The sequence below is a fragment of the Pangasianodon hypophthalmus genome, chromosome 14 (assembly GCF_027358585.1).
Source record: "Pangasianodon hypophthalmus isolate fPanHyp1 chromosome 14, fPanHyp1.pri, whole genome shotgun sequence".
Taxonomy (NCBI): Eukaryota; Metazoa; Chordata; class Actinopteri; order Siluriformes; family Pangasiidae; genus Pangasianodon; species Pangasianodon hypophthalmus.
This window is the reverse complement of record NC_069723.1, coordinates 24,047,694-24,073,086: the sequence shown is the minus strand read 5'-3', so window position 1 is coordinate 24,073,086 and position 25,393 is coordinate 24,047,694. Positions and strand designations below refer to the sequence as shown.

Here is a 25,393-nt window from a genome sequence, read left to right as displayed (position 1 = left end):
CCTCTAGCAGCCCAAGGCGGAAGTGCCCCTGGATACCATGACAACCTTTTATTGGAAATTTCCCATTAGTTAGTTTAAACCATAGTTTAATTTGATTAATTTAATTTTTGCATTTCTTAAACAGAACATCGTTTCTTACTGCTTGAGGACTCTATAATGATTTCAAGTATTATTATTTTTTCTTCTTTTTATTTTATTGAGTGTATAAATTTCAGAAGACAGCCAGGTCAAAATAATAAACAATATTTCCTCTAATTATACGAATAAGATAACTGACCTGTTCAAAGAAAAAGAAACGAAAATACAATTTCTTCCCTCACTTGCTGTCTAAATTTGAAACAGGAGAACACGTTAAATACAACAGCACGACTTCCTTCTGACCACTCGTAATTATGCACTTTTTTTTTTTTTTACTTGAAAACCTCTAATTTAGACAGTTGTCCACTGACACCTCTGTGCACTCTTTCTCTCTTTACAACTTTGTATGTCTACTAAGAGGGTAGCAGTTAATCAGATTGAATCCCATTCATTAAAAAATAGTGCAGATAAAACAAACAGATGACAAAAACCACTCTAACATAAGTCAAGTCAAATTTTATTTATAAAGCACATTTAAAGACAACAGTAATTGACCAAAGTGCTGTACATAACATCATAACATCACATTAAATAACATCAGAAGACAAAGAATAAAACTACTTTTTAAGAGAAGATTTAAAAATAGCTAAAGACAGAACAGACCTCACTTATTTATATCTATTTATTATCAAGTACACTGCTGTTACCCTCATACAAAATCTATTCTATATGCACTGACTGCATTGACCGTAAACACTTGATAGGAGAGAAGAGAAACGGTATTTCGATTCCTCTGTATGTATGCACATATGGTGGCACTGACAAATAAAGAACGTTGAACCTTGAACATGAAAGGGGAGACTGTTCCAAAGTTTGGGACCAACCACAGAAAAGGCTCGATCACCCTAAAATAATGACTTCAGTTTTACTTTCATTTAACTGCAGAAAATTGTTAGCCATCTAACATTTTATGTCCTAAAGACATTTAAAGACGGACCCAAATGGGCTGCTGCTATATGACCTAAGTGCCAAATAAAGTTGGGTATCATCAGCATAGCAGGGATAGGAAATATTATAGTTCCAAAAAATAGTACCCAGGGGAAGCATATAAAGGGAAAACAAGGAGGGACCCAAGAAGGAACCTTGAGGAACACCACAAAATAAGGGGGCCAGTGAAGAAGAAAAATTTCCTATATTTACTGAGAAAGTCCTAAATTTCAGGTAAGAAGCAAACCACTGCAACTCTGGATGCCAACCACAGACTCTAGGCAAGTTAAAAGAATACTATGGTCAGTAGTATCAAAAGCAGCTCTAAGATCCACATTCAGTGCCATGTAAGGATCTAAAGCCTGATTAGAACTTGTCTAGGATATTTTAAAAAATTAATATGAGAGTGTAGCTGTGAATAAACAACCTTCTCCAGGACCTTTGAGATAACCGGCAATTCGGAAATAGGCCTATACTTACTGTGTAAAGCTGGATCAAGATGAGTTTTTTTAAGCAAAGGCTGCACAATTGCATGTTTAAGGCTAGCTGGCACAACTCAGGTAGCTAAAGAGCTATTAATAATGGCTGTCACAATTGGAATGGCAGTTACAAAAACATCTTTCAAAAGACGTGCAGGGAGAACGTCCATCACACAACATGAACACTTCATCTGTGAGATTAAGTCAGAGAGCTGGGCTGAGGAGACTGGTTGAAAGTTGGTTAAATAGCTGAGCAGAGGTGATCCCTGAAGGTGGTCAAATTTTCAAGGCATAATAGAAGAATTAATCTCTTCAGTTTTATGAATGAAAAAAATTCATCACAAGACTGAGGAGCATTCTCAGGACCAACAGCCTAAGAAGGATTTAACACAGAGTCAATAGTATTAAACAATACTTTAGGCCTATTTGCATTCTGAGCCATTAATTTATTGAGATACTTTGATTTTGCCTCTTTCTCAGACCTCTGATAACTTGTTAAGCACGTCGTAAAAATGTCATGACACCTGCAGTTTGTCATTCTTCCACATTCTTGTCTAAGAGCTTGGGTGCAATCTTTAAACCAGGGCTGAAGAGTATCTTTCCCCTTAATTTTTCTGGACTTGAGAAGAGCGATAGAGTCTAAAGTAAGGGAGCACGTATTATTAAAAACATCAACCAGCTCTACGGTATCATTATTAAAAGCATCTGTAAAGTGAGCCAGGTAATAATCTGAAAACTGGCTAGCAGTAGAGGCATGGATGACATGAGAGTTGTTCGGAGACTGAGACACAGGATGAGGAGGGCAGAAACAAATAGATTCAAACATAACTGAATAATGATCAGAAATACCAGGATCCAAAACTTCAAGATTATTCACAGAAAAACCAGAAGACATTACAAGATATGATTAGTGTAACGAATCCGGCCTCTGTGGTTCCCCCTGATCGTCACCAGAGGTCACCATCACCCGAGTATTGACTTTCCCCTCGAAACTACATTTCCCATCACCCCGCACCCAGCACTGATTACGAGCTCACCTGCAGCCTATTACCGGGACTACTTAAGCCTCCGCCTCTCGCTCACTCTTTGCGAAGTCTTGTTTTGCCCCGGCTGACATTTCTGAGCGTTTGTATCTTCTTTGTTGGATTACCTTGTTTGACCTTGGACTGTTTCTTCTCGTTTCTAGATTCTTTGCTGCCTGCCCTGACCATCTGCCTGTTTGATCACTCTGCCTTTGTTTCGCCTCTGATTACCCTGTTTCGCTGTTGCTCGACCACGCCTGTACGACTGTGTCTGCCTTTTATTAAAACGCTGCTAATGGATCCCCATTCTGTTGACTCCGCGTTACAGAAGACTTCGCCCCCTCTCGATCCAGCAGCGGTCTACAGACTCTCTACCGAAGTCTCTGCCCAGGCTAACGTGCTAGCCGCCCATCAACAACAGCTAGCACGTCTCACATCTCTCACGGAGGAATTAGTAAAAACTTTGCAAGCGATACGGCTACCTTCTTCCGAATCTGCCTCACCGTCGGTAGAGCCAGCACCCCAAGCACCTCCCCCGAGTCATGCTACAGCTAGCCCTCGCTTAGCTTAGCCGGTAAAGTTCGACGGCACACCAGCGAAGTGTAAGGGTTTTTTGCTCCAATGCTCCTTGTTTCTGGCAAGGCGTTAGACTGGGCCACCGCCGTGTGGAATTTCACTAGACCAGCCTTTTCCTCGTTCGAGGCGTTTTTGCAGCGATTCCGAGAAGTGTTTGATCTGCCCGAAGGAGTAGACGGAGCGGGTGAACAAATTCTCACGCTGCGTCAGGGGGAAAAAATCCGGCGGCGGATTTTGCCCTATCATTTCGCACACTGGCTGCACAAACCGGATGGTCTGATGACCCCTTAAAGCTGCTTTTCCGCAAGGGTCTAAACCTGGAGTTACAGGCTGAGCTCGCCTGTCGAGATGAGGGCAAAACCTTGGATCAGCTGATTAATCTTGCCATTCGCATTGACAATCTGATTCGCTCTAGGAGACCCAGCAGGGGTTCGGCGCTTCGTTCACCGAGCCCTCCGCTAATGCCTGAGCAAGAGGCGATGCAGGTGGGGCACGCTCGTATCTCCCTCGAGGAAAGAGAGCGTCGTTATTGTAGAAACCTCTGCCTCTACTGCAGCCAAGCCGGTCATGTGAAAGCTTCCTGCCCCACAAGACCCAAGCAACACGCTCCTTCTGCGGTGAGTCAATCATCTCATATTTCAAAGTGTATTAAGGTACCTGTTAAATTAGCCTTTAGTAATGGGATGGTAGAGACAATGGCTCTAATCGATTCTGGAGCAGCAGGAAATTTTATTGATGCTGGTTTCGCTAAAGCTCATGACCTCCCTCTCATACCCTGTAAATCTCCTTTGGCAGTGGCAGCGTTAGACGGAAGACCTCTGGGCGCCGGTCAGGTCCTACACACCACCAATGACATCTGCCTGACTACTGGCGCCATGCACTCAGAAACCATTCGTTTCTTCATCATACAAGCTCCCAATAACCCAGTTATTCTTGGACTACCCTGGCTTCAGCTCCACGAACCACAGATCTCATGGACTGAGGGTCAAATCATTCACTGGTCGGCCAAGTGTTTTGTACAGTGTCTTCAGACCCTGGAACCGACGTCACTTAAAGCAGTCATCGTTAAGAAGGACCCTCCGCCCTTAGCCAACCTTCGGAGTATGCTGTGACTGTGACTGTGCCATCGAGCTGCTCCCTGGTTCTACACCACCCAGAGGCAGAATCTTTCCTCTTTCGCAACCAGAGACTGAAGCCATGAAAGCCTACATTGAGGAAGAACTGGCTAAGGGCTTCATCGTTCCATCTACGTCTCCTGCTTCCGCCGGATTCTTCTTTGTCAAAAAGAGAGATGGGGGTCTTCGGCCCTGTATTGATTATAGAGGTTTAAACGAAATAACTGTCAAGTTCCGGTACCCTTTACCTCTAGTTCCACCGGCTCTGGAGCAGCTTCGCTCCACCAAATACTTCACCAAGCTCGATCTGCGCAATGCCTACAATCTGATTCGCATAAAGGAGGGGGACGAGTGGAAGACCGCCTTCTCCACCACTTCTGGGCACTATGAGTACCGGGTCATGCCGTTCGGCCTCGTCAACAGTCCCTCAGTCTTCCAGGCATTCATAAACGATGTATTCCGTGACATGCTGAATAGATGGGTCATCGTCTACATGGATGACATTCTCATCTACTCCGCCTCTCTTGAAACACACATTCACCATGTCAGAGCCGTACTACAACGTTTGATCTCCCACCAGTTATATGCTAAAGCAGAGAAATGTGAATTTCACCAGACTTCCACCACGTTCCTGGGATATGTGGTCAGTCCTGAGGGAGTGGCGATGGATGATCGCAAAGTGCAGGCCGTCCTGAACTGGCCCCAACCTACGACTGTCAAGGAGATGCAGAGATTCCTTGGATTCGCCAACTTCTACAGACGATTCATCAGAGACTTCAGCTCCATCGCAGGCCCCCTGACTTCAATGACCAAGAGGAGGGGAGGCCGCTTAACCTGGTCGCCCGTAGCTGACAGAGTCTTTAATCACCTCAAGGAACGTTTCTCTACTGCACCTATACTCCATCACCCTGATCCTGAAGGCGAATTCATAGTGGAGGTAGATGCCTCCAGCACAGGCGTCCGGGCCATTCTTTCGCAACGTCATGGCAGTCCACCCAAACTCTTCCCCTGTGCCTACTTCTCTCGCAAGCTTAACCAAGCGGAACAGAATTATGATGTGGGGAACCGCGAACTATTGGCTATGAAGGCGGCGCTGGAGGAGTGGCGACATTGGCTTGAGGGAGCCAAATTTCCCTTCTCGGTTCTCACCGACCATCGCAATCTGGAATATCTCCGCTCTGCAAAGAGACTCAATCACAGACAGGCTAGGTGGGCGTTGTTCTTCACACGGTTCCAGTTCACAGTAACTTATCGTCCAGGTTCCAAGAACACCAAAGCAGATGCGCTTTCTCGCCAGTTTGAGTCCACTTACGAACCCCTTTCTCCCGATCCCATCTTACCTACCACTCTCATCGTGGCACCAGTGCAGTGGGACATCATGACTGAAATTGCGGAGACACAGTGCACCGATCCCATACCGGCTGCATGTCCTCCTAATAGGACCTTTGTACCTCTTTCCCTGAGGAACAGAGCTATTCAACTGGCTCATGACCTCCCCGGCTCCGGACACCCCGGAATAACGGCTTCCATCCAACTCCTCACCAACAAATTCTGGTGGCCCTCACTCCGTACTGACACCATTGCATACATTAAGAACTGTGTAACTTGCAACGCCACCAAATCCTCTAAACAGTTACCGGCAGGTTTGCTCCAGCCTCTACCCATCCCTCAGAGACCCTGGTCCCACATCGCCATCGACTTTATCACCGACCTCCCCAACTCCAGAGGCAATACCACCATTCTTACTGTTGTTGATCGCTTCTCTAAGTCCTGTCACCTGATACCCTTACCCAAACTACCCACAGCCCTAGAAACAGCAGAGACTCTGTGCACTTATGTGTTCCGCTTCTACGGACTCCCTGAAGATATCGTCTCGGACAGAGGCCCTCAGTTCACTTCTCGCGTATGGACAGCCTTCTTCAAACATCTCAACATTAACATAAGCCTTACCTCGGGCTACCATCCTGAATCCAATGGGCAAACCGAGCGGCTCAATCAAGAGATCACCCGCTTTCTAAGATCCTACTGTCACCGCAACCAAGCTGATTGGAGCCGATATCTGTTTTGGGCAGAATACGCGCAAAATTCCCTGCGCAAACAATCCACCGGGCTTACACCCTTCCAATGCGTGCTGGGGTTCCAACCACCTCTCTTTCCCTGGTCCGGGGAGCCCACAGAATTACCTGCAGTTAATGACTGGTTCAGGAGGAGTGAAACTACCTGGAACGAGGCCCATACCCATCTCCAACGCACCATCAGGAGACAGAAGGAACAGGCAGATCACCACCGACGTCTCAACCCTGAGTATGTCCCGGGATCGTGGGTATGGCTCTCCACTAGAGACCTCCGGCTCCGACTACCCTGCCGCAAACTCAGTCCCAGGTACGTGGGTCCTTTCAAAGTCATTAAACAAATAACCCCTGTTTCTTATCGTTTGGCCTTACCTCCACAATATCGTATCTCACCCACTTTTCATGTCTCCCTGCTCAAGGGCGCTGGTGCTCCGAGAAGGGCGGATGACCTAGATGAGGCCCGGAACCAGGGACCCCCTCCCCTCATCGTCAACGGTGAGGAGGCGTATCAGGTGCAGGAAATCTTAAACTCTCGGCGCCGGGGAGGAGTCCTGCAATATCTCGTGGACTGGGAGGGGTACAGACCAGAGGAGAGGTCCTGGGTCGATGCCAAGGACATTCTTGAGCCGTCTCTTACTACTGACTTCCACAGGACCCATCCAGATAAACCGGCCCCTCGTCCTCGCGGAAGACCCCGGCGTCGTCTGCCTTCTCACGTCAGGAGCCGCTTGCAGGAGGGGGGCTCTGTAACGAATCCGGCCTCTGTGGTTCCCCCTGATCGTCACCAGAGGTCACCATCACCCGAGTATTGACTTTCCCCTCGAAACTACATTTCCCATCACCCCGCACCCAGCACTGATTACGAGCTCACCTGCAGCCTATTACCGGGACTACTTAAGCCTCCGCCTCTCGCTCACTCTTTGCGAAGTCTTGTTTTGCCCCGGCTGACATTTCTGAGCGTTTGTATCTTCTTTGTTGGATTACCGTGTTTGACCTTGGAATGTTTCTTCTCGTTTCTGGAGTCTTTGCTGCCTGCCCTGACCATCTGCCTGTTTGATCACTCTGCCTTTGTTTCGCCTCTGATTACCCTGTTTCGCTGTTGCTCGACCACGCCTGTACGACTGTGTCTGCCTTTTATTAAAACGCTGCTAATGGATCCCCATTCTGTTGACTCCGCGTTACAATTAGGACCTGAGACAAAATGCACCTTTTTTACCAAAGGTTTAGATGGACAACGGAGATGAAGGTTAAAATCCCCAAGAATCAGCAATCTATCATAGCGAGACAATAAATCAGAGAGGAGTTGAGAAAATTGATGAATGAAATCCTTGTGAAATTTGGGGGCCTGTACACCAGAGCACAAACAACAGAACCCAAAATATCAATCTTTAATAATTGAACCTCAAAGCTCAAGAACGTTTCTATGTTCGTAGGTATAGGCACATTAGGTTTTATTGCCTAATGTGAGGAGGTTTAGGACAAACTTAGCCACGCGTCCCCTTGCTAGTGGCAGAGAAGTCCCTCACCTATCTTCTTGCCTTCGTGAGAGTGGTCGAAGACACGCTGGAAAAGCTGAAGGACTCATCATAGGACGTTGCGTGCTCACTCCCTTGGGACCATACAGCCGTGGCCCATGTGAGCACTTTGCCAGTCAACAGCATGACCAATTGCGTGATCTTATATTTCTCTGGGCATGTGATGACTGAGGAAGCAGATAGGGAGGTTGCCTCCAGAGGAGTTAGCGAAGCTGGCGTGGTGGCATGGAGCTGTGCTAGCTGTGCTCTAAGCATGGCTATCTGCTGCTGTTGCTCTCTGATGAAGTGGCCCTGAGCCACTAGCACCTGACGCCACTCCAGATTACCTGCTGCATCCATGTTGAGGCTAAGTATTCTGTCAGGCAGCAGATATGTGTGCAAATGCAGGTACACAACAGCTTTATTTAGAAAACTTTCAATCAGATCCAAAACATAAGACAAAGACAAAGTCAATAAACAAAAATCAGAAAACAAACTTCAAGTTGAGTGATTGTGAGTCCTTATATACTGTGGTGTGTAATGAGTTTCAGGTGAAGATGATCAGTAGTCAGGTGAGAGGGAACGTACGTTATGGGAGGCCATGTCTGTAGGCAGCGTGGTGTTATGGATGATATAGTTGGACGCCGATTACAGGGTTGACATGACACACTAGTGTTTGGATTTTGAAGATGTATAATTCAGTAAAATGCATTTAATCAATTTTCCACAACAATAAGTGGGAAGAGAAATTGTTTAAAAATTTAAAAACTTAAAAACTTAGAACAGTATTTTTTTTTTGATTTTAATACTTAAGTGTTTTCCTTTGATAAATCCTGTTTGATCTAGGTGTATAAGATATGAGTGTTTCAAGTCTTATAGTTCATGCTTGTTCTTTAATTTTCTCAAATACTCTTGAATAAAAATTGAAAAACCTTACTGGGAAACGAACTAAAATTTGCAGTAACCCCCAAAAAACCCGTAAACAGAAGTGTTAAAGTATCTGATCTTAGGTTTAGTTTAAGTACCAAAAGTACAGAAATGCTGTAAGTTCTTTCCAACTATCTGTGAACACAAGTCCAGTCTGCCAACTTCTTTGTTCCAAACTTTAATGTGTTCTGCTAATAAAAATATTAACAATAAATACAAACACAGTATGAATTTAACATCCATGTGAATTTAAACGCCATTTTAAAAATTCATTATTTTTGTATGTATCAGGATTGATGCTGTTTTTTTATACTGTATATAAACACGTGTCCTATTACAGACATTTAGGTATTTAAAGAACAGAAACGATGTGGGATGTGGTCCATACACACACCATCCATTCAGCATGAGCTGCTGATAACCACACTTACGTTAGCTAACAGGAGGCTAGCTTCTACTTAATTTCGGGAAAATAAATAAATAAATAAACAAACCACACTGAGTGATGTGTGTGTTTTCTGCTGATGGTGACAGACTGAATTTGGAGACTAAACTGATCATTTATTTTAGCACAATTCATCAGTGTAATGCAGTCTACAGTGGTGGCTAACGCTAGACAGCTAGCTGACACATGCTAACCTGACAGGATAACTATGTTGTTGGGAGATTAGCTAAAGATAAAATAAAAATAAGGAGGACACTCTTTTTTATATCAGGAGCAGGATCGAGACCAAAACAGAAAACCAACACAAAGAGCAGATGACACTGCTGACCTGTTAGCCAAAACTAGCAAAGCTACTGACTGGGTTCTTTTCATTTCACAAAATTTCTTTCACAATTTGAATTTAATCTCGATAATTTGATGAATTAGATGGTTTAACATTGTTTCTTTTCTTTCTTAAAGGTAGCTGGAGGAGGAACAAGGTTATTATCCATGTCCTGAGAGTCTCAATGCTTCCACAAGACTGATCTGGCCATCAAGCGCTTTGTCTTTTGGGCTTCCTCTTGTTTCCCCTTTCCCTAATGGATCTGCTTTACAATACTGACTGTACCGATTTCATTATAAAATCTTTTTTATTATTATTTAATTTGTGTCAGATGCATTTTAAAACCTTTGTGACGTGAGTGTGCCTCTTTTCTTAATTGAGTCAGTGTAACAGTGATGTGCTGTCAATGTGGTTTTACTGTAAAATATTCCAGCAATGATATAAATGCACATTCAAACATGCAACAGAGAAATTTGGAACAAGTCAGGCAAGTAATCTGACCATTCTTTAAAGCCCTACCTACTCTAACACATAACACACAAGAACAGGAAATTAACTAAAGAGATAACGAAACTCAGAACACTCAGAGTGCTGTTCTCTCTCTCTCTCTCTCTCTCTCTCTCTCTCTCTCTCTCTCAATCAGTGTGAGTGAGTGCAGGAAAACTGATCAGTTTAGCTGTCCAGTGTGTCTGGATCTCCTGAAGGATCCAGTGACTCTCCATTGTGGACATTGTTTCTGTAAGGTGTGTATTAATGGCTGCTGGGATCAGGAGGATGTGAACTACAGCTGCCCCCAGGTGTCTACAGCTGCCCCCAGTGTAGAGAGACTTTCACTCCAAGGCCTGTTCTACGCCGGAAAAACATGCAGAAACAGAAGAAGAAGAAACTCCAGGCTGCTTCTTCTGCTCGCTGGTACACTGGACCAGGAGATGTGAAGTGCGATTTCTGCACTGGAATAAACCGCAAAGCTCTCAAGACCTGTCTGGTGTGTCTGGCCTCCTACTGTGAAGATCATCTTAAACCTCACTATCAGTCTCCTGCCTTTAAGAAGCACAAGTTGGTTGAAGCCTGTGCAGAGCTCCATGAGAAGATCTGCTCTGAGCACGACAAACTGATGGAGATCTACTGTCGTACTGACCAAAGCTTCATCTGTTATCTGTGTACGATGGATCAACACAGAGGCCATGATACTGTTGCAGCTAAAGCAGAAAGAACTGAAAAACAGGTGAGAACTGGATCTTATTATTCTTTTCCAACTCAATATATATAAATTTCTTTTTGTATGAAGTCTAATTCTATATACATTCTAATGACATTTCTATTCAGTTGATTTGATCTGTTATAAGACGCAATCACTGTGAAGTGAATTGTTTTATTAAAAGTGTTGCTGGTAAGGAAGTATTAAACCAGTCAGACCAGACAGTGTACTTTAAACAGCCAACACCCAGCAACCTTCTTACAGCATTTTACAGCTAAAGTCTTCACAAGACCATGTTAAAGCTCTGTAAGTGTTATTACTGTGTTGATGTTTATATTATTTTCAGTTAACATTGATATTTCTGCTAGCTGAACTTTTCATACAAAGCCAGAAATCATGATAAAAATGCAGAAAATATAGGAAGATTGAAATTAGTTTTTGTATTATTAATTTTTGTCTTGTTTATTTTATTACATTTTTTGTAGAAGCAATATTTTTAAATGATTTAAATGTTTATTTTTTTATTTAAATGTTTTCCCATTTTTGGTATGTTTGTTTATTATTTTTACTATAATTCTGCAGAGCATGAGCTCCAGAAATAATGAAATGTATTTTATTTGGTCTCAGAATGAGCTAAAAGAGGAGCAGATGAAATCCCAGCAGAGGATCCAGGAGAAGCAGAAGAAGGTGCAGGAGCTGAAACAGACTGTGGACACTATTAAGGTGAGGAGTGAAAACACACACACACACACACAAAGACTTTAAACAGACCTCCATCATGTGTGTGTGTGTGTGTGTGTGTGTGTGTCCTAACAGAAGCGTTCACAAGCAGCAGTAGATGACACTGAGAGGATCTTTACTGAGCTGATCAGCTCCATGGAGAAAAAGCGCTCAGAGGTGAAGAAGCTGATCAGAGCTCAGGAGGAAGCTGAACTGAGTCGAGCTGAACGACTCCTGAAGCAACTGGAGCAGGAGATTGCTGATCATAAGAGGAGAGTCACTGAGCTGGATCAGCTTTCACACACACACGATCACATCCACTTCCTCCAGGTAACACTCACTGTCTGATCTACAGAGGCCGCTGTTCCTCACAAAGTTTCCTCCTAAAAGCTCATTACAGCAACAATAAATGTTCCTGTCTGAGATCACAAGTGTGTCTTTGTGTCTGATTCAGTCTGAGATTCATTTGTACCTCTCCTACACTTTTCTCCTTCTTTATTATGTGTTTCCTCTCTGTAGAGTTTCCCGTCTCTCTGTGTTCCTCCTGGATGTGAGGACTCACCCAGCATCACTGTCAATCAACATCTCTCATTTGATGGAGTGAGGAAATCTCTCTCAGATCTGAAAAAACAAGTTGAGGAAATCTGTGAGAAGGAATTCAACAAAATCCATCCACAAGGTAAACAAGCAAATATTTGTTCTGCATCACAGTAAAGAGAGCCATAAAATTCATATAACAGAAATAAGAAGTAAGCATTAACAAGACTGCAGAAAACCACAAAGTATTAGCATTAGCCTAACTTAATCACAAATCCACAAACTAATCTTATATTTTAGAGAGAACCGTAGTTACCTCCATGAATTCAAATATGAAAAGTCGCCCCACTCAGATGGTGACATTGTTGAGGTGTCTGTCTGAAACCAGATAGGAATCAAATTTTTATATTTGTGCTTTTAACTGTTTCCACATCATTTTTTCCATCTCCATTTTGTCTCTGTGTTTCCACAGCTGCAGCAGTTCCGGTGATTTTACCCTCAGAACCAAAAAGGAGAGAAGATTTTCTGAAGTGTAGGTGTAAAACACACACACACACACACACACACACTATGTTTCATATAGAGCAGCATTACACAGGAACACAGACAGGTGTCTCTCTCTCTCTCTCACACACACATTCATTATAAATCCTGTGATTAACATCTAACCTGTGCACCTTTTACTTTTTAGTTTTCTGTTATCTGACTCTGGATCCAAACACAGCACATCATGAACTCATTCTCTCTGAGGAGAACAGAGCGGTGACACGCAGTAGGACAAAACAACAATACTCTGATCATCCAGAGAGATTTGATTACTGGTGTCAGGTGTTGTGTAAGGAGAGTGTGTGTGGACGCTGTTACTGGGAGGTGGAGTGGAGCGGTGATGTGTCCATATCAGTCTCATATAAAGTGATCAGCAGGAAAGGAGGGGGTGACGAGTGTTTGTTTGGCTACAACAGTCAGTCCTGGAGTCTGGTGTGTTTTTTGTCCTCTGTCTCTTTCTGTCACAGTGACATTGAGACTGAGCTTCAAGGTCCAGCGTCCTCCAGAATAGGAGTGTATGTGGATCACAGTGCAGGAACTCTGTCCTTCTACAGCGTCTCTGACACGATGAGGCTCCTCCACAGAGTCCACACCACATTCACTCAGCCTCTATACACTGGGTTCTGTATAGGTTCTTATGACTCGACTGTGAGATTATGTAATCCAATATGAAATGTTAGTAATAGCTTCAGTGGTAATATTTTGTGCAGAAACAGTAATGAATGTAACAGTAATTCATTATTATTATTATTATTATTATTATTATTATTATTATTATTATTATTTAAAAATTTAAATTCAGTAGGATTTCAGTGCTGTATGAGCTGACTGCTTTTGACCAGACTTATAAAATATTAAGTAACTTAATTTATTTAAACTCTGATGAATGTATGTTTACATGATGTTTTTATGTTAATAAATCTCAATAATGCACAAAATTTCCAATATGAAGCTTGTAAAAATGTCTTATAGAATTCTGTTTTTTTTTTTGTTTTTTTTTAAAGAAATAATAAAACTTACTCAAACTGCTGGATTTTTCTGCTGCTGATGTGTGTTCATGTGGATATTCACGAATATCCGCTGGTGCCTGTATAAATACATTTCTGGGGCCAAACGCATAGCATGGATTTAACGGTTAGTTCCCGCCTCACCCATCCACTTTATATTGGGAACAAACTGGCAGGGGTTTAAGAAAATGCTAGAAATTATGATGGTGGATGTGGCTCCTGCCACAGTGTAGCAAGATGTGGGGTGTGTGTAGCTCTGGCCAGGGAGGCGTTGCTGTGGGCCGTCAGTGTTTGTGCTGTTATGATGACTCAGAAACCACCTGCCCCTGTGGGTTTACCCCTTGGAACTGACGTGTGATGAGTCTCTTCGCCATGCCTTTGACCAAGTGAGAGTAATCAATGGTCATATAATCCAGCCAGAGCTTGCACTCACCTACCCCTACTTTTTAGTTATTATAGTTAGGTTAGATCGAGGAACTAAGGAAGAATTGACCCAATTGTTGGTACTGCAGAGCCATTGGACACGTGAGAATATTGCTTTGTGTTTGTCCTGGTGGATTATGCGGCGCAATATTCTGAAGCAGTGTCTCTTCACAACATCTCAGCATGCATTGTTGCACTTGTCTGTGTAATCTCCTGAGTTGGGCTCCCAAAAGAGATTCTGACTGAAAAGGGCACTAAATTTGTGTCACAGACACTATTCACGTTTTACCAATTATTAGGGATTAAATCGATTTGCACCAGTGTTTACCATCCACACACAGACTAGGAGAAGGATTTAATCAGATGCTAAAAAAACATACTTTGTAAGTTTGTTCAGGAGAATGCGCAAAATTGGGATAAGTGGCTCAATCCCCTATTACTTGCAGTAAGAGAGGTCCCGCAAGCCCCCATGGGGTTCTCCCCATTTGAATTACTGTACACGAGCAAGCCTCATGGCTTCTTAGATGTCATTAGAGAAAATTGGGTGGAGGGACCTTCTAACAGCAAAAATGAAATTCAATATGTTCTGGACCTGAAAGCAAAACACCACAGCTTCGGTCAGCTAACACAGGAAACTTTGCATCAGGCCCACGAATGACATGCCGACTCTATGACGGGGTACTTAACTACGGTAATTTGCAGATGAGGTAATCATTTTACCAACCACGTCGAGCTCTAAATCACTTGGCAATCAAAGTGGCAAGGACCTTTTGAGGTCACACTGCCTGAGAGAAGTTAACTATAAGGTCAGGTGAACAGATAGAGGCGATGCACTTCCAACATACCTCCTCAATCTCCTGAAACCATGACGATAGGTGGTTCCTGTGGTTCTGGTGACGGTGGTTCCCGAGAGGGAGGAGTTGGGACAGGAGGTAAGTCAAAAAATGTGTCCCAATTCACCCGGTTCCCTGTGGAGACTACCTCTCGCTGTCCCAGAGAGCACAGTTTGACAGGTTGCAAGGGGAATTTTCTGATGTTTTCACCTCTACCTGGTCTCCCGGACCTCATAGAACACTGCAGTGAGACTCCTTCTGGTGTGATTGTATGTAGCCACCCACACTAGTTACCTGAACACAACAAAATGTTGTTCGTAATGAACTCTAGGCTATACTCGACATGGGAGTAATCGAGGAGTCTCACAGTGATTGGAGCGGCCCAGTGGTCTTGGTGCCCAAGGCTGACAGGTCGATCCATTTTTGTGTGGATTTTAATTCAATTCAGTTCAATTTTATTTGTGTAGCACTTTTAACAATGGACATTGTCACAAAGCAGCTTTACAGAAATATATAAATTCAGGATATAAATTTTAAATTTATGAATTTATCTCTAATGAGCAAGCCAAAGGTGACGGTGGCAAGTAAAAACTCCCTGAGATATGAGGAATGTTATGAGGAAGAAGGCATTACAAAAGCATGAACTAGTTTTTCTGCATCATGTAGTGACGTTAGATTTCTTAGCTTAGCAATACTTCTGAGATGACAGAAGGTTAATCTAGTAATATTAGCAATATCTACATGAGCTTCAAACGAAAGACTGGAGTCAGTAATCACACCAAGGTCATTTACTGCTGCACATGATGAAACAGAAATGCCATCCAGAGATACTATGTAATCAGAAAGCTTACTTCTAGATGTGGTCCTATTGCAAGTACTTCTGTCTTGTTAGAATTAAGTAGAAGGAAGTTAGTAAGCAGTGTCTAATGTCCTTTACACATTCCTCAGCTTTATTAAGCTTGTGTCTGTCATCTAGCTTTGCTGAAACATACAACTCTGTGCCGTCAGCATTACATGTTTATGAATAATTTTACTCTGAGGTAGCATATACAAAGAAAAAAGCAGTGGGTCTAGAACAGAACCTTGTGGAACACCAAACTTTTCCTTAGTATGGGTAGAGAAGTCACCATTTACATCTACAACCTGATAACGATCAGTCAAATAAGACCTGAGCCAGGAGAGAGCTGTTCCCTTAACACCAACAACATTTTCTCGCCTATCAAGGAGAATAGTATTATCAATGGTATCAAAAGCTGCACTAGGGTCAAGCAACACAAGCAAGTAGACACAACCCTGATCAGAGGCCAGTAGTAGGTCATTTACCACTTTAACCATCGCTGTCTCTGTGCTATGAGGAGGCCTTAATCCTGACTGATACATTTCATGAATGTTATTCCTATGTAGGTACGAGCATAACTGCTGTGCTACAACCTTTTCTAGGGATCTTGGAGATAAAAGGGAGGTTTGATATTGGCCTATAGTTGGACAACTCACAGGAAAATCAATGCAATGTTTAAATTTGATGCATACCCGAGGCCTCTCATTGAGGAACTGCTCGATTGCTTATGGCGCGGCTCACATTTGTTCGACACCAGACTTAACCAAGGGGTACTGGTAGATTCCCTTGCCTCCAATATCTTGAGAAAAATGGCCACTCCATTTGGGTTACACCAATTTGCCACCCTTCTGTTTGGTTTGTTTGGGGCCCCAGCAACATTTCAACATCTCATGGACAGAAAACTCGGCTTGCATATGCCGCTGATTATTTAGATGACATAATCATTTACAGTTATGATTGGCAGCAGCAGTTACAACTTCTTAGGGCTGTCCTGAGATCCTTGAGACAGGTGGGATCCACAGCAAACCCAAAGAAGTGTGCAACTGGACAGGTGGAAGTACAGTGTTTGGGCTTCCACAGGGGCCATGAGCAGGGATGTCCCCAAATTGATAGGACAGCCACGATTGCAGCCTGCCCAACCAAAAAGGGGGTGGGACTGGCTGGCTTTTATCAGAGGTTTGTACATAATTTTTCAGACATCACCAGCCTGCTGAGTGACCTCGCTAAAAAGGGAGCGCCATATCCAGTCCAGTGGATGGAGCCACGCGAGCGGGCTTTCTGCCAGGTAAAAGCGGTTTTGTGTGGGGGCCCGCTGTTGCATTCTCATGACTTTTCTCTCCCTTTTGTTCTGCAGGGTGGTTGGTAAGGAAGTATTACAGAAGTCAGACCATGCAGTGTACTTTATACAGCCAACACCCAGCAACCTCCTTACAGCATTTTACAGCTATTTATAGGTTATATTTATAGATGAAGACACACTACACACTGTGTAACATCAATGTGTTACTGTAGCGGTGGGCAAAGATTTACTCTGTGATCAGGTGGACAGTCACTCAGTTTTCTTTTATTGAACCTGGGACAAACACGACCAAAGGCTGGTTAACATACAATGGACCGATGTTGCTCGGAGGTCTTAACTGAAATAAACAGAAGTTCGGAGTTCACATGAAGGTTGGCGCAGTTAGATACCCTCGGATTTATCTTTGCAAATATCATACATTGCACTTGACCGACAGAATCTGAATTCTGATAGATGAAAGAAGTAACCTTTTGTGTGATTCAAGCTCTAAACCTGCACTTGATAACCATAATTCATTTTTTCTTACAACAGATCAATCATCGGAGCAACTTACAGACAGCAAAAGATGTAAGGCTCTTCTGTGGACCACATAGAGCCACTCCGCCATATAAGGTAGGCAAATATATGATACAAATATATGCAAATATAGTGGTGCAACAGCTAATGGTAAGTTTTCCCAATTTTGGCATGAATTTAACAGCAATATTTGAGCTCCGTTACAAATGGAACATGCAAAACATGTTTGAAGTGTCATTTGTGAGTACATATCCTCAACTAAATGACATGAAGAGTGATTGTGGAACTGGAAAAAGTGGGAAGAACTCTGGGAACTTGGGATGGAACTCTGGGCGGCTTCTGCTTCGTTCTAAATAACCAGGCCTCAAAGAGCTGTATCTTACGAGATGTATCTTACGAGTCTTTTCCAAAACCCTGTAGCTCTTGTTCTGGGTGTAGGAGTCCTGATCAGGAATGAGGTGGATCTGGAACCTCTTCCAGAAACACCAGGCACAAAGCAGGAGAATTCACCCCATAGGCCAATGTGGGGCACAATACACACATTTACACCTAGGGGCCAATTAACATTTTTAACATAGCCAGTACAACTATCTTTAACAGAGCCAATACACCTAACTGCATGTTTTTGGGAGGTGGGAGGAAACCCAAACAACCACAGCAGAACATGCAACACTCCACACAAACAATAACCCAAGTCTCAAACCCTGGACCAGAGCTGAGTGGCTGTACTGCTACCCACTGTGTTCACAGGGGACAACTAGGTTTCAGGCATGATGTTTATCACAACCTTTAGTTATTTCATAACCCCATTTAATGGTGTGCAGGTTAAAAAAAGAACTTAATCTGCCCGAATGTCAGTGGATTCATGGTGTATTTCAGTACAGAGAATACTGCTGAATTGTTTTCATGTTTTTGTAACAAAAACAACATTGTTATTTCAGTCAGCTGCCATTTTCACACAAAACTAAGCATATTACGTAATAGGCGCTGGAAAAAATATGAAGGTAGAAGTTACTTTGTTTTGGGTCTCTATTTTAGTTAGTTCTCGAGGCAATATTTCTGGTTTTAATTTATAGTATTAATGTTTTTTAACCCAATTTTTTTATTTATATTCTTTTACTATAATCATGTAGAATATGAGCTCCTGATGCAGAAATAATGAAATGTATTTTATTTGGTCTCAGAATGAGCTAAAAGAGGAGCAGATGAAATCCCAGCAGAGGATCCAGGAGAAGCAGAAGAAGGTGCAGGAGCTGAAACATGCTGTGGACACTACTAAGGTGAGGAGTGAACAGAGAGATTCTCCTAAACACCCACACACACACACACACACACACTAAATAAACAAAATAAAGTCTTTCTCTTTGTGTGTGTATGTGTGTGTGAAGGCGCTGCTATTTATATCTTTGATAATCCTGATCCATGTTTTAACTGTAGGATGATGTAATTTTCTGTATTCTGCGTCTCTATTATTTATGTCCTGTATTACAACTTGCTGAGTGAATATAAATGAATTGTGTATATGTGTGTGTGTGTGTGTCCTAACAGAAGCGTTCACAGGCAGCAGTAGATGACAGTGAGAAGATCTTTACTGAGCTGATCAGCTCCATGGAGAAAAAGCACTCGGAGGTGAAGAACCTGATCAGAGCTCAGGAGGAAGCTGAACTGAGTCGAGCTGAAAGACTCTTGAAGCAACTGGAGCAGGAGATTGCTGATCATAAGAGGAGAGTCACTGAGCTGGATCAGCTTTCACACACACACGATCACATCCACTTCCTCCAGGTAACACTCACTGTCTGATCTACAGAGGCCGCTGTTCCTGACAAAGTTTCCTCCTAAAAGCTCATTATAGCAACAATAAATGTTCCTGTCTGAGATCACAAGTGTGTCTTTGTGTCTGATTCAGTCTGAGATTCATTCGTTCCTCTCCTACACTTTTCTCCTTCTTTATTATGTGTTTCCTCTCTGTAGAGTTTCCCGTCTCTCTGTGTTCCTCCTGGATGTGAGGACTCACCCAGCATCACTGTCAATCAACATCTCTTATTTGATGGAGTGAGGAAATCTCTCTCAGATCTGAAAAAACAAGTCGAGGAAATCTGTGAGAAGGAATTCAACAAAATCCATCAACAAGGTAAACAAGCAAATATTTGTTCTGCATCACATTAAAGAGAGCCATAAATTTCATATAACAGTAATAAGAAGTAAGCAGTAACAAGACTGCATAAAACCACAAAGTGTTAGCATTAGCCTTGAAAACTACATCAAGACAAATTTACCAGATGAGCAAAGCAAATCGAACTTAATCGAACTTAAACAAACATCTTACATGTTTGGAAAAAATCGTATGCCTTGAAGTCTGAACATCTGGAAAGTCGCCCCACTGAGATGCTGATGTTGTTGATGTTTCTGTCTGAAACAAGGGAGGAATCACATTTATATTTCATCAATTTATAATATTTTTCATATTCAATTTTTCATGTTCATACTTTAAACAGTTTCCACGTCATTTTTCTGTCTCCATTTTGTCTCTGTGTTTCCACAGCTGCAGCAGTTCAGATGATTTTACCCTCAGAACTGAAGAGCAGAGACAATTTTCTGCAATGCAGGTTTAAAACACACACACACACAGTATGTTAAAATGTCTGTATTGTTTAACTAAATGTGATACATTTTTACCTGATGACTGATGTTCAAAATACTTAAAATATTTAATATTATAAATCCTGTGATTAACATCTAACCTGTGGACGTTTTATTGTTTTAGATTTCTGTTATCTGACTCTGGATCCAAACACAGCACATCCTCAACTCATATACCTCTATACACTGGGTTCTGTATATGGCGTTATGATTCAGCTGTGATCCAAAATGAAATGTTGGTAAAAGTGTTTAGTAAAATTATAACTGAGGTGTCAGATTTAATTTCTCCCTGAACTACAATGGGAATTTTGTGTGTAGAAACTGTAACACTAATGAATGAGGAATGCAGGGTGTTTCTAGAAAAAAAAAAGTTATGAAACAGATTATTTAACTGCATGAACTATTAGGAGATTTAATATACTGATATGAAAAATTTACAGTCTCAAAAAATTCTATTTGTTGCTGCTGTTGCAGCGCCGAATACCGTCACAAGATGGCGGATCTCACTCAGCCATCGTATTCAGCACGAGCTGCTCATAACCATGGCAACGGTAGCTAACAGGAGGCTAGCATGTACTTAATTTCGGGAATGAATGAATGAATGCATGAATGAATGAACTGAGTGAAGTAATATGTGTGTTTTCTGCTGATGGTGACAGACTGAAGTTGGAGACTAAACTTTTCATTTATTTTACCACAATTCATCAGTGTAATGCAGTCTTCAGTGGTGGCTAACACTAGACAGCTAGCTGACCCATGCTAACCTGACAGGATAAATACGTCGTTGGGAGATTAGCTAAACATTAACTGTTAAAATGAAAATTAATAGTTTATTCTAACCTACTGATTTAAATAGAAGTGATTAATGTTACAGTTATTTTAAAAACTAAAAAAGAAAAAAAAAAAAAACTTCCCTCAGGCATCCACTTGGCGTTTTCTCCACTGAGGTGTTCAAAAAAAAAAAAAAAGTCGTGTGTCATTTACTGAATCGGCTCTTTGAATGTTTGGAGCCGAAGCACAGATCTGAAGAGACGTTTTTCGTGATTGAACAGGCAGAATTTGTTTTTTAAAATAGTGTAATAGAAGTTAAGTTTGATACATTTGCTATAGTAAAGTAGACACACTTCTAAAAAGCTATCTAATGTATTACCCAGATAGCCAAGTAGTGCTGGCGCGGTCTGACTCAGTGTTGGCCCACATTCATTTTGAACATCACCTCAATAACAACCCAACTGCTATTTAAACTGTTTCTACTGGTTGGTTTTTAGTGTTGTAGAATGTGGTATGCCTTATATAGTAGGCTATAATACAGTGCTAGGCCATTTGTTTTTTGGTAACAGAGCTTTTAAAAAGACAGCCATGTTCATTAAAATGCCTTTATTAAATGGAGGAGCGCAGTGTTCAGTGTGTCCCCATTGTAGTAGTTTATTCCTGTTCCTCCGATTAAAGAAAAGAGAAAAAAATTTAGAGCCATCAAAAGCTTAATTACTTAATTACATTAAACCAGTAAGACTGTGGTGATGGTGATGGTGATGTTTCAACCTGTTAATTAGTGATAAAGAAAATCACGGTGGAAAATTCAGCTCTGAAAGAGAGTCTGGAAGAAGTTCAGAGATACAAGTGCAGATGGAGTCTTAAACTATTTCAAGTACATGCAAAAGAAATGCTTTAAAGCAAAGCTGCCTTTAAAAATAGTGATAATAGTGTTAATAGCTTAACATCAGTAGTCTCAGGTACACTTTGTGCGTTTTATAATGAAATTAGCTGGTAAGTTTTACTTGGACAATCTTGGAGAATCTGCTACAGTTCTTCTGGAGGCTTTGACTTCTTTGTTTGCAGCAAAACACAATAGCCTTCATTATGCCTGAAAAATGGTCTGTTACGTAATATGGTGCTTTCTTTACTGACAGACATTTTTCTGTAACATTTAATTTTTTGTTTGGAAATGTAAGGTTTGGAAATCCGAAATGTTTGAATGTGATAAAATAAACATCTATAACAAAATTTGTACTAAATATAGGGTGCCTAAGACACAGTAGAGTACTGTGTGAATGGACCCGATGGACCATGTACAAACTGTTTTAATGTTCTAGTCGTCCAAAATTATTTCCAAGTTATCCAGGTTATTTCACTGCTTGGATTTCTTGCTACTGGCACTCTTCAAAAAGATAGGGCCAAAAGTATGTGGACACCTGACCATCACACCCAATATGTGGTTCTTCTCCAAACTGTTGCCACAAAGTTGAAAGAACACAATTGTATAGAATGTCTTTGTGTGCTGTAACATTACAATTTCCCTTCACTGGAACTAAGAGGCCCAAACCAGTTCCAGCATGACAATGCCCCTGTGCACAAAGCGAGCTCCATGAAGACATGGTGTGTTAAGGTTGGAGTAGAAGAACAGAGCTGCACAGAGGCCTGACCTCAACCCCACTGAACACCTTTGGAATGAACTGGAACACCGACTGCAGCCCAGACCTCCTCACCCAACATCAGTGCCTGACCTCACTAATGTTTTTGAAATGAACACAAATCCCCACAGCCACACTCCAAATCCCCACAGTCACGCTCCAAAATCTAGTGGAAAGCCTTTCCAGAAATCTGAGATGTTCAACAAGCACATATGGGTGTTATGGTCAGGTGTCCAAACTTTTGGCCATATAGTGTAAGTGACCTGTTGGTGTGCAAGAGACGTCTGGCCTTAAAACAATTTAAAAATAGCAGTTTCCCTGTATCCATGTATCTTTTTTCCTCCTTCAGTTTTCTTGTCATTGTCACTATTTTCTTTTCACCTAACTTAATTCACACCTAATATGCCTTTTCTGTCATTTCATTTTGGCCTTTTCACGTGCTGCTAAATAATATTTTTATAATAGACGTGAGGCAAAATAACTGAGGAATTCCATTTCTCCTGCCATTTAGTCGTCATTGCGTACTTTCAGGTCTCTGTGAGCTTTACCTTTTATGGAGTATTGTGAGTGTATTTAAATCGTTTTGGCTTTTGATGAATAAGAGTTCCAGCTCACGAAAGCAAACAGCTCTGAAAACTGCTTGAATGGCTTATAATATATTACAGACATACTGGAATACAGATTTTAAAAATGGACAATGATAAATGTGCTAAAAACAATTTTTTTCAAACACTATACCGTGAAGCTGTAATACAAGTAGGAATTTTTTGGCAACTGTTCTGGATAAAGCTATCCCAAACCTAACAAAATACTTGTACTAGCTTGCATACATAATAGCAAAACTGAGTTATTTGGATGAAAATAAAATGTATGCACACAGCACATGTTGCTAAATGATGAGTAAAATCAAGTCAAGTCAAGTCAAGTGGCTTTTATTGTCATTTCAACCATATACAGCTAGTTAGTACACAGTGAAACGAAACAACGTTCCTCCAGGACCAAGGTGCTACAAACATAAAACAACACAGAACTACATAGTTCTAGCATTAGTCAGGATAGTATCTTATAGTATTCTAGCATTATGTCAGGATGCTGGGGACATTTTCCTTCCCTGGATGAAAAAAAGACAAGATCAATCTTTACAAACCTGGTAATTGGAATGAAAATTCTACCAGAGCCCCGTTAGCCAGCACGGTTAGCAGGATGTGTCGTGCTGTTACCACCTCCTACGACATGGACGTGGGGTTGGATTTTAGGAGGCAAAAACTAGAAAAAAAGCAAAAGCATCAACTGTATACAACAACAACCCCCCATTTTCTCCCCAATTTGGTCTTGGCCAACTCCCACCTACTAGCTTACTCTCCCCAATCACAGGAAAACCTCCAACCGGACAGGGTGCATGCTAACACGCAAAGTGATGCGTCAAGTATGAACTAGCCTTAACACACAGAGGAAAGCGTTATCTGTTATCTTCTGCCTATATGAGCTCACAGACACCCACAGTTGGTTGTTGTCTCTGTGATCGACAGGGGAGAGACAGTAATATCATCCCTCTCACTCAGAGCATTGCCAATTTTGCCTCTTTAAACTCTGCAATTTGTCATTTTCTCCTTCTCATGATAAACAGAAAAGAAAAAACAGAACAACAAATAAACAGAACATCCCAAAACAGATTCTTTTCACTTTTTTTTTTTAAACCATTTTATTGATTTCAGTCTCTGCCTTGGTTCTGGCCTTGTGTAAGTCTCTGCCCTGCTCTTCTGCTTTTTGTCATGTATGACTACCTTGCTAGTTCTTTTTTATGGACTGTGACTGTTAAAATCCTGCCTTGGATCTTTTGCCCTGTTCTTTGTATTTTGTTTCCTTCAGGGAATTTTTGCCCTAGCTCTTGTGTTTTATTTTTGATGTCTTCTGAGTGTTGCATTGTTTGAGTTTTTTGCGTGCCTGTTTTTTTTTCCCCCCCTTTTTTTTTTCCCCCTTTTGGATTTTTTGCCTCTTGCTACTAGTCACCCTGCTGACATTCCTTGTCATTTTTTGCTCTTCCCCAGTTAAACCATTCAACCTACTCCTATACCAGCCTCTGCTGTTGGGTCCTCACATCTGTGTTTAGCTCCATCAGTAGAGCATTAGGCCTATGCGCAGAGATCCTGGGTTTGAATCCCGTGCTGGTCCTGAGTGGTGATCTTATTTTTTCTGCTTCTTTTACTTCATTCAGAATTGCAGTGTGTTTACCTGGTGCATCATGTCGGAGTTCTCGTGCTCCAGCTGAGCACTGGACTCCAGAGCATTCTGAGCACTCTTCTCACCTTCAGCTCGGGAGACCTGGAAGTTCAGTGACCAAAGGGTATTTGCTTTATTTACTTTTACAATAAAGATGGAACTCAACATGAATTCATTACTGAAATTGAACAGATGTATTCTAAACAGATACAAAATACATATATGAATAGGAGGCACACTTTTTTGTCATTGCCAGAAAGATACATAGGGCAATTGGATGCACAAAAGAAAAGTCATGCCAGCGTTAGGTTTTTACTTTCATGTGTGAGTGCGCACGCAGATATAAAATGCGCTGGAAGACAAAGACCACATTCATGTAAATGTTCATGATACATCTACAGTATTCATTTATGCATCCATTAGGGTTGTAACCAAATATGAATGACTTATTCATAATGAACAGATACAAATACAGATATGAATATGAGGTGCACAATATTTTTGGTCAACCATCAGTGGTTTGTTTCAGTAGACTGATCTATGGAGTTCCAAACAAAAGACATACACCAATCAGCCAATAACATTAAAACCACCTGCCTAGTATTGTGTAGGTCCCACTTGTGTCACCAGAAGAGCTCTAACCCACTTTTCCTGCTTCCAACATACC

The 25,393-nt window shown here is 41.8% G+C and overlaps 1 protein-coding gene across 1 annotated transcript; it reads left to right on the top strand.

The window, feature by feature from the left end:
* The first annotated feature begins 10,183 nt into the window (after positions 1 to 10,183).
* On the top strand, positions 10,184 to 13,556 carry LOC117599031 (tripartite motif-containing protein 16-like). Its single transcript, XM_053239601.1, has 6 exons — positions 10,184 to 10,762; positions 11,363 to 11,458; positions 11,552 to 11,785; positions 11,975 to 12,134; positions 12,465 to 12,524; positions 12,684 to 13,556. The coding sequence occupies exons 1-6, from the start codon at positions 10,400 to 10,402 to the stop codon at positions 13,208 to 13,210; spliced, it is 1,440 nt and encodes a 479-aa protein (XP_053095576.1). The 5' UTR covers positions 10,184 to 10,399; the 3' UTR covers positions 13,211 to 13,556.
* The last annotated feature ends 11,837 nt before the right edge of the window (positions 13,557 to 25,393 follow it).

What these genes read in the sequence shown, in the direction of transcription:
- LOC117599031 (XM_053239601.1), top strand. Translation starts at nt 10,400, where the DNA reads ATGCAGAAACAGAAGAAGAAGAAACTCCAGGCTGCTTCTTCTGCTCGC. An exon ending in CAGAAAGAACTGAAAAACAG is followed by an intron (nt 10,763 to 11,362) that starts GTGAGAACTGGA and finishes ATTTGGTCTCAG; the next exon opens with AATGAGCTAAAAGAGGAGCA. An exon ending in ATCACATCCACTTCCTCCAG is followed by an intron (nt 11,786 to 11,974) that starts GTAACACTCACT and finishes TCCTCTCTGTAG; the next exon opens with AGTTTCCCGTCTCTCTGTGT.